At 54.4% G+C, this 9,469-nt stretch overlaps 1 protein-coding gene across 1 annotated transcript; it reads left to right on the plus strand.

Annotated features, from left to right (window-relative positions):
* The first annotated feature begins 3,400 nt into the window (after positions 1-3,400).
* On the plus strand, positions 3,401-8,942 carry SOST (sclerostin). Its single transcript, XM_008542409.2, has 2 exons — positions 3,401-4,247; positions 6,963-8,942. The coding sequence occupies exons 1-2, from the start codon at positions 3,893-3,895 to the stop codon at positions 7,382-7,384; spliced, it is 777 nt and encodes a 258-aa protein (XP_008540631.2). The 5' UTR covers positions 3,401-3,892; the 3' UTR covers positions 7,385-8,942.
* Positions 8,943-9,469: the final 527 nt, after the last annotated feature.

The following is a 9,469-nucleotide window of genomic DNA, read 5'->3' on the forward strand; positions in this document are numbered from 1 at the left end:
GCGGGGAAGAAATAGCTCTTTCCTCCGAAGGCCCCGAACACTTTGTCCTTTTAAAAAAATGCATCTAAACCATTTCTTAGTGGCACCAATCCCTTACTACCTGGTACTGGAGTTATTTGGATGGAGAATTTACTTCTTCCCTGCAATAGGAGCTCCTGGAGGGCCTGGCGAAGGCCTTGCTTCATTCAGTGTTTGGCAAGTGGACATACGAACAGGCAGCTTGGTAGAAACGAAAACCAGTAAATCATCACATAGGAAAACAGCTTTGCTAGGAGTTAAGGCACAACTATTAAATTATTAAATTCTGTTTAAGAAATGTTAACAGCTCAAAGCCAGTGTGTTGGCAGCCTTGTGGAGAAACACGCTGTTGTGGATGGAGTTGTGTCCTTCCACAGTGCATATGTTGATTCCTAACCCCTAGCACCTCCGATAGTGACCTTATTTGGAAGTGGGGTCATTGTAGATGTAATTAGTTAAGATGAAGTCATTAGAGTGGGCCCTAATCCAGTATGACTGATGTCCTTATAGAAAGGGGGAATCAGGACACAGACACACACGCAGGGAGCGCACAAGGTGAATATGAAGGCAGAGATTGGGGTGAAGCTTCCACAAGCTAAGGAGCACCGGAGATGCCAGCAAGCCACCAGAGGCCCAGGGAGAGGCACAGAACAGACTTCAGCGCAGCCCTCAGCATGAACCAACCCTGCCGACACTCTGAGCTCAGAATTCCAGCTTCCAGAACTGTGAGCCAATACATTTCTGTTGTTGACACCCTGTTTGTGGTACTGCTCTCTTCTAGCAGCCCTCGCAAGCTAATGCACATGCCCACTTGTACGTTGCTGGTGGGACTGGGGACCTGGCTGGGTTTTCTGAAGAACAACCCTGCAATACGTCACAAAATTGTTGACCCTCTCAGGCCCAGCATTCACTTCTGGAGATAACCCTAAAGTTAAAAAAAAAAAAAAAAAATTCCTTTGTGAAATACTACTCAGCAATGAAAAGCAACAGATTGTCGATACATGCAAAACTTGGATGAATCTCCAGAAAATTATGAGTGAGGAAAGCCAATCCTAAAAGCTTACATACGGGTTGATTCCGTTTATATAACATTTCCAAAGTGACAAAATTATAGAAATGGCAAACAGATTAGTGGTACTGTGGGTTAGGGGTGGAGAAGGAGGGCTTGGGGGGAGGGTGGGTGTGGGTATAAAAGGGCCATGAGAGGGATCTTTGTGGTCACAAGTTGCTCTTCATCTTGGCCGTGATGGTGGACACTTGACCCTACACATGTGATAAAGTTGCATAGAACTAAACACACACACACACGCAAGTACAGGTAAAACTGGGGACATCTGAATTTGATTAGGAGATTGTATCCATGTCAATATCCTGGCTGTGATAGTGTCCTATAGTTTTGCGAGATGTTACCATTAAGACAAACTGGGTAAAGGGTACATGGAATTTTCTCTGTATTATTTCTTACAAATGCATGTGAATTTACAAAGATCTTAAAATAAAATTTTTTAATTCAAAAATTACTTTGTACAAGGGGGCTGCCCCTGTGGCCGAGTGGTTAAGTTCGCGCGCTCCGCTGCAGGCGGCCCAGTGTTTCGTTGGTTCGAATCCTGGGCGCGGACATGGCACTGCTCATCAGACCACGCTGAGGCAGCGTCCCACATGCCACAACTAGAAGGACCTACAATGAAGAATATACAACTATGTACCGGGGGGCTTTGGGAGAAAAAGGAAAAAAGTAAAATCCTCTAAAAAAAATTACTTTGTACAATGATGTTCATAGCATCCCTACTGAGGATAGGGGAGCATTGGAAATAAGCTAAACTACCCACAACAGAAGTCAGCTAAAACCCTGGGGGTTTAACCTTGGGGAATAGTGTTTAGTTCTGAACAACGATAAGCTTGTGGACTGAGTAAATGTAAAGCTGAGTTAGCGTTAAGTGAAAAAGCAGATGGTATCATAGCAGGTTCTCTCTGAGCCATTCTGTAAAATGCGTGGCTACACACTGGCAGAGAATCATTCAAAAGGATGGAGATAATTTAGAGGTTCAAGTCCACTGGATTCTTCTCTTTTTTCTCTTAACATTACTTCAGTTTCAAATAAAATAATGAAATAAATAAAATCCTGAGCCTCGCCGTCCTTCGGTTGCTGGCTCCTCCTTCCATCTCCAGCAGGTGGCAGAAGTGTTCCAAAGATGGCCCTCACAGGCTTGGGTTCATGTGGACCGGCCGGCAGCTCCCAGCAGCAGGTGGGGCTCCAGGATCAGTTGTTCCAGCTCAAGGAATCCAGGCAGCAGAACTGCCCTCTCTGAAGTCCAGGCCAAGAAGGCAGTCGTCCAGCCACGGTAGGGTTAACGGTCCACATTCCAGAGCAAGGAGAAAGGAGGCTGGAAGGTCACAGACAAGGGGAGGGGTGCAGAGGGCCAGCTTCTCACAATACCGCCAGCTCTGTTGGGAGAGATAGATCACCCCAACAATGGCCACAGCTGTTTTCGTCTGCCCCGAAGGAAACTGACATAGGAAGCAGGTATCAGAGAGGGCCCTTCCTGCAGGGGCTTCTGTCTGGCTTGTAAAACTGTCAGAGCAGCTGCATTCATGTGTCGAGTGATGGATGATGGAAAGGAGGGACAGACGGCCGCAGATGGACACAGTGACTTACAAGTCGAGGCAGGTGGCAAAAGCCTTGCGACAGCTCTGCAGGTGGGGCGTGCTGATTCATTGCCTAGTGGAAATACCAAGGGGACCTGGGCCACGGCCCTCTTCCCAGCCTCCCTTCAGGGCCAGGAGCGGCTGCGCCTCCTCAAACAGTCCATCTGCAATGAAAGCTTCCGCTGGCCCTCCTTTCTTTTCCTGCACCTCAGGTGTGAACCTTCCTCCCCACGCCTCTACCCCTCCCAGGCCCCTCATTCTGCTCCAGGGCTGTGGGTAGCAATTCCTTTTGGTTTCTTTGTGGCTGGCTGGACCTGCGATGGCTTCATGGAATGCAGCCCATGACATGAACACCAATAAGGTTTTCCACATAGGACTCAAAGCAGTTTTTGAAAACTGTAATGGGCTGGGAGACAAGAAAAAAAATGTCGGCACTAAAAATGTTGGCCCCGGCTTTTGCTAAGAAAAGGGATTTTGTGCTCTCCGCTCCTACCCACAGCCTGGCCAGGGAAATAACTGCCTTTGGCACATCAGCCTGCAAGCCAGACTGAGCGTCCTGGCCAAGAACTGCCTGTCACCTTGTGCAGGATCCCCGAGGAGCATGAGCTGAGGTTTCCTCGAGCTCCATCACCAGTGCCTGTTGACTTCCTCATCCTGACCTTGTCACCAGAATCCCTGTCCCTTGCCCAAGTGGGCACTCTCAGTATAACCCCTAGTCCTCTCTCTTGCCTTTCAGAGAATGTCAAGAGGCACTTTCTTGGCCAGGATAATCAATGCTGAGCCTCATGGAGTTGGGACCGATGAGATTTCTTAAAAAGCATCCTTCTGCCTCTGCCTGAGTCTGTGGGGGCCAACTATACACCCCTAGGGCCATTTGTTGGTGAGATGACAAATGAATTTGGCCTGAGAAATGGGATCGTTGGGCTGAGCCCTGTGGAGGACTCAGAGCTGCAGTCTTCTTTGTTAAGCTGGTCCACAGTTTGTTTTGAGAAAGCCCAAGGGATCCAGGGAGGTAGAGATGAAGAGCCGGAACTCATTTGATATCTGAAAACCACAGCCGCCTGCACGTGGGAGGTGGTGGAGAGCAGCCTTGCCCACACGCCCCCCTCTCCTGGGGTCACCTGGGAGCACCAGCAGCAATTTGGGAGTTTGCAGGGCTTGAGGAGAAGTCTTTGGAGAGGGCTTGCTCGGAGCACAGCCCGTTCCCTCCCCCTGGGCTGAGGGAAGCATGGGACCAGCCCTGCCCCAGCCTGTCCTCATTGGCTGGCATGAGGCAGAGGGGGCTTTAAAAAGGAACCGTGTCCGGGCTGGGGACCAGAGCCTGTGCTACTGGAAGGCCGGGTGTCCTCCTGCGGCTGGCACCATGCAGCTCTCTCTTGCCCTGTGTCTTGTCTCCCTGCTGGTCCACGCAGCCTTCCGTGTGGTGGAGGGCCAGGGGTGGCAGGCCTTCAAGAACGATGCCACAGAAATCATCCCCGAGCTGGGCGAGTACCCTGAGCCCCCACAAGAGCCGGAGAGCAACAAGACCATGAACCGGGCGGAGAACGGAGGGAGGCCTCCCCACCACCCCTTTGAGACTAAAGGTATGGGGCCGAGGCGAGCCTTCTTAGCACAGGCTCCTGGACGGGTTCTCTTTGGGAGGCTGTGAAGACTGGGGTAGACTGTCAGCCGTTGCCAGCGCTGGTGGAGGGACAGTCTTGCCTAGAGGCAGGGGAAGGATGGCATGCCAGTGCGGCCTTGGACCTGGAGCCCAGGGGCGCGGGCTGGTGGGGGCTGGCAGTGAGAGCCCGGGGCAGGCTCAGGGCTCTGAAAGGAGGTTTCACAGAATCCCCTCCTGAGAACAGAGGAGCGCAAGTCCAGCTGCAGGCAGCACTGGGGAGGGGACAAGGCAAGGGAGCCTCCAGCTGAGCGCCTCCTAGAAGCCAGACACTCCGCCACTGGGCCTGTCCTGTGCCCAGGCACCCATGGCGTGGGAGCCCCAGAAGGTGACCCGGAAACTGAGGCTCCAGAGACTAAGTACCTTGGTAGTGAGTAGAAGAGCTGAGATTTGAATCCAGTTTGAGCCAATTCCAAGACCACTCTGGTGGGGGATTGTGTAGGGGGTGTCAGGGACCAAGAGCTGGAGCAAGTCCTCACAGAGCAGTGGGAAAGGGATGCCAGAAAGGCTCCCCTTCACCTCCCCCTGCCCACGGTCTGCCCACTGAGCTGGCACTTGAAAGAATGGGAGTCCTAGGCACAGTTTTAGCCTCCGACCTGGGTGGCAGCTGGGTCCAAGCCCTGAAAGGGAGGCAGCATCCTCTGTGCAGGGAGTGGAAATAGGTGGCACTGTATCCTGAGTCCCCACCCCAGACTCAGCCTTGCCTCATCCCTGGGGAGGGAGCCCGGCCCTAGTGAAAAGGCAATGGCCCCAGTGGAGGGCACGCCGGGGTTCCTGCCCAGGTCTGCACACAGGAGCCCGGGGGGCATTGTGCACAGCTGGCTCTGCAGCTGGCAGGAATGGTTGGAAGCAGGGGCTGGAATGACACTTCAGAGTGAGGGCCTCACTGCCCTTTGGCCACTGTCCTGGCGGGAGAGGAGTCTGCAGCCCAGGTTCCTGCATCGCATCCCTCCCTGCCTCACGACCCCTTGGGAATGGGGGGCTCTGCAAAGGGCAACCCTAGAGGAGGCCAGAGGGACCTCGGGTCTTCGAAACCCCTCCCCCGCGCTCCCCCAGGCAAGTTCAACCAAGCTCAAGCAATGGCTGTAGGGGACCCAAGTACAAGACATCCACATCCCTCAGCTCCCCTGAGAGGCACAAGCCCCGAGGAAGCCACATGCTCAAAACAAAGTCACCCTCTGCCAGAGGAAGTGCCGCCTGACCTAGGGTCACTGTTCTTGGAAAGCCCAAACGCCTCCTTCCCTGGGCAAACAGGCCGCCCCGAGACACCACACCTGCAGCCTGGGAGCGGGGTGAGGAGGCCACACCAGCCCCGAAACCAGAACGCCAGCCACGGGAGGAAGGCAAACCCCACAACTGCCCTGCTGGACTTGGTCTCCAGGGCCTGGGGGTGGGGGCCTGGCCTTCTCTGCCCCCTCTCTGGTTTTGGTCTTACGACTATTTTTCATTTCTTCGTGTCACATGGGAACTGTCCCCTTGAGATGCTTAGGGGAAGACAGATGCTCACATGAGGACCAGCTGTTTAAAAGGCTCTCAGTCGTCTAAGCCCACAGTAGGAGACATGATCAAGATGTCTTCAGGTGACCAAGCCAGGCTTCAAAGCCCAATCTCCCCCGACCCAGGGAGCAAGGCTGTGCCACCATCAGGTGTCCATCAAATGGCCCAGCAGAGCGCCTGGTACACAGCAGGTGCTTAATCTTTGTGAGAGCCAAATCTGTAGGCTTTCAGTCCAAGCTCAGTCCCCTTCTGACAGGGAAGTAACTGTAGTAAGAAGCAGCCCTGTTCCCCCTCCCCTCAGCCCAGCGTCCCATGGGTGCTCGGACTTACAGCTTCCACCCTTGTGGCAGCCGAGAGGTGCTGGGGCACCAGGGAGGTGGAGTCAGGAGACCCAGCTCTGCCTTTTGGGCCAGCCCTTTTCCCTCTCTGGGCCTCAGAGTCCTCGGTGATAATGCGGGGGTTGGACAGGCTGCCTTTGGTTCCTTTTAAGTCTAATGACTTCTCTCCCCCTCCGCTTCCAGCCCTCTCCTCACAGCAGCTGCCCTGGCTTGTTACCTCCTGTTAACCCCCACTCCTTTCTCCGTCCCTTCCCCACTCCTCCCAAGCGGCTGGAAGAGAAATTTGGGAGAAGCCAGAGCCATACAGAGGGTGTGGCTAGTACCTAAGCTCCATGGCCAGGGACCCCGTGGCACAGGTGTGACTTAAGTCTGGTGAAGAGGACACCCCTAGGAATAATAAAAACACGTAACAACAGCCAACCCCTGCAGTTCTTCCTGTGTGCCGGGTGGTGTCCCCTGATTATCTGTGGATTAATTCACTGAATACTCAGGACAACCCATTGTACAGATGGGAAGTACAGAGAGGTTAAGTAACTTGCCCAAGACCACACAGTGATGGAGCCGGTGTTTGAACCGGAGCAGTCACTTGGCTCCAAAGAATCAGGGTGAGAGGGTGGGTCAGGGATCTTTCCACCAGCCCCAGAGGCCCCGGGACCTTTGCATAACAGACGCCCAGGGGCGAAAGCGTCTGCAGCGAGGCGGGTTTGGAGAGGGCGCGGGCAGCTGGAGGGAGGCTGGCGGGGCGGGGCGGGGCGGGGATGGGGGGCCGGGCGGGCCGCCGCCCTCACGCGCGCCTCTCTCCGCAGATGCGTCCGAGTACAGCTGCCGCGAGCTGCACTTCACCCGCTACGTGACCGACGGGCCGTGCCGCAGCGCCAAGCCGGTCACCGAGCTGGTGTGCTCGGGCCAGTGCGGCCCGGCGCGCCTGCTGCCCAACGCCATCGGCCGCGGCAAGTGGTGGCGCCCGAGCGGGCCCGACTTCCGCTGCATCCCCGACCGCTACCGCGCGCAGCGGGTGCAGCTGCAGTGCCCTGGCGGCGCGGCGCCGCGCGCGCGCAAGGTGCGCCTGGTGGCCTCGTGCAAGTGCAAGCGCCTCACCCGCTTCCACAACCAGTCCGAGCTCAAGGACTTCGGGCCCGAGGCCGCGCGGCCGCAGAAGGCCCGGAAGCCGCGGCCGAGCGCCCGGGGCGCCAAAGCCAACCACGCGGAGCTGGAGAACGCCTATTAGAGCCCGCCGCGCCTCCCCAGCCGGCGCCCCCGACCCAGGCGCCCCAGGTTTCTGCCCTCCGCGCGCGGTCCGATTGTTTGTATTTCATTTTAAATGCCTGCAAGCCAGGGCAGGGGGCCGAGACCTTCCTGGCTTCCTCAGGAGGTAGCCAGGCCCTGCGGATCCTGGGTGCCCGCAAAGCCCCCCTCTCCCCGCCCGCCCGCCGAAGGGGTCCCTGCAGGGCAGGGGAGGGAGCTGAGAGTCACAGACACTGAGCCACGAGCCCCGCCCACCGGGCCGCCTACCTTGGCTGGTCCCACTTCCCAGGAGGCTGAAAGGGAAACATTTCACTGCCCCCCCCCCCACCCCCGCGGTTTAAGGGAGCGGTGGGGAGTCAGGAAAGGCCGAGGACTGGTTAAGAAAGTTCCAGGAGATTCTCCCTCCACTTCTTTGCCCGTTACAAAGCCTTCAGTGCCACGTTGTGCCAAGAACACAGGACTGAGATCCGAATAGAGTTTCTAGTCCTGCCTCTGCCCCTAGCTTGCTGGGTGACTATGCCATTCTCTTCCTGGATGATTTCTTCTGTAAAATGGAGGTAGGGGAACGGGATTAGGATCTCGAGGAAGCTACTAGCATCTGATTGCAAGGACTCAGGTGCCCTTTAAATGGGCAGGGTGAGAGATGTTGGATTGAATCCTTGCCATGGTCATTTCCAGAATTCCGAGTTGTAATCCTCTGATCTGACAGACAGAGATGAAAACAAGCAGGAAAAAAGAAACGAATCTATTTCTAGATGACAAACTCCTGAAGGATGCCCATGTTGTTTCTCAGCTTGGCCTCCCAGATGTTTGGGTACCTCCATTCCTCCCTCTCAAAGGATGCAGAAACAACACCATCAATTGGGGTAGAGAAGGAGAAGGTCCCAAGGGTGGCAGGAGGGACAGAAATCATTCCTCTATTCCCAAGTCGCACCAGCCCCTCCCCCGGCCATGCCCATATTTTAAAGTGACCTTCTGCAGAGAAGCTCAGGGTCCCAGGACACTGGGCTTGCAGCCCAAGGGAGCAGCCAGCAGATCCCTCCGGAGGCACCTCCTCCTGCCCACGGCTCCAGACACACTTCGGTCTAGAAAATAGCTTCTAACTGCTGTTACGCGTGATGGCATATCTTACATTAAAATAATATTACTGGGGAAAAAAGACAAATGCTGTACATATGCTGAGAAACCACAAAGCCTGACAGCTCATCTAAACATCTTTTTGAAAACCATTTCCAGGTACCTCGTACTTTCTATGTAGTTTTTAATTGTTACAAAATTCTTTTTCTAAACAGCAGCACCTGCCGTGTGAAAGCCTGCTGGGCTGGTGGTTTTTTGCGGTCCTTTCATGTGGGATTTGTCCACGAGAATGAAAGTAGTGGTTTTTAAAAAGAGTTAAGTTACATATTTATTTTCTCACTTAAGTTATTTATGCAAAAGTTTTTCTTGTAGAGAACGACAATGTTAATGTTGCTTTATGAAATACCAGTCTGTTCCTTCAGAATCCTGAGGCATTGTTAATAAAGACAATGGATCGTCATGGAGAGGATGTGGTCTGGTTTTGTCAACCGCACACAGTGATTTCTGTCAAAGTTAACATCCTTCTCTTGGTCACTAGGGCTTCACCCTCGGATGCACTTTGCCCTATGGTGGCCCTTGTGGCACTCCTTCCTTTGAAAAGTCACGCTCATCCCTTCCTTTCCAAACCGAGACCTCCTTCCTCATTCCCGGGCCATTGTAATCGCCTCAGTCTGGTCTCTCTTAAGCAGCCTCCCTTCACACTGTCTCCCAAAATCACTGTTCTCATTGTGTCACACCTCTGCTCAAGATCCTTCAATAGCTCCTTCTTGTCCAGGGTCAAGTTCGGGCTTCTCAGTCAAACATGTAAGACCTTCCCCTGCTTGACGCCCATCCCCCACCCCACCAAGTTCCTTGCTGACTCCAAGCGGCCAAACGCTATCCTGATCCGTGCCTCCGTGGTTTGCGGCCCCCACTGACCACCTCCAACAACTCCTGCTCTTTTTTGGGGGTTCATGTTCCTTGTCTCCTTCTCCCTGAACCTTCTAGAAAT

The sequence above is a fragment of the Equus przewalskii genome, chromosome 10, assembly GCF_037783145.1.
Source record: "Equus przewalskii isolate Varuska chromosome 10, EquPr2, whole genome shotgun sequence".
Taxonomy (NCBI): Eukaryota; Metazoa; Chordata; class Mammalia; order Perissodactyla; family Equidae; genus Equus; species Equus przewalskii.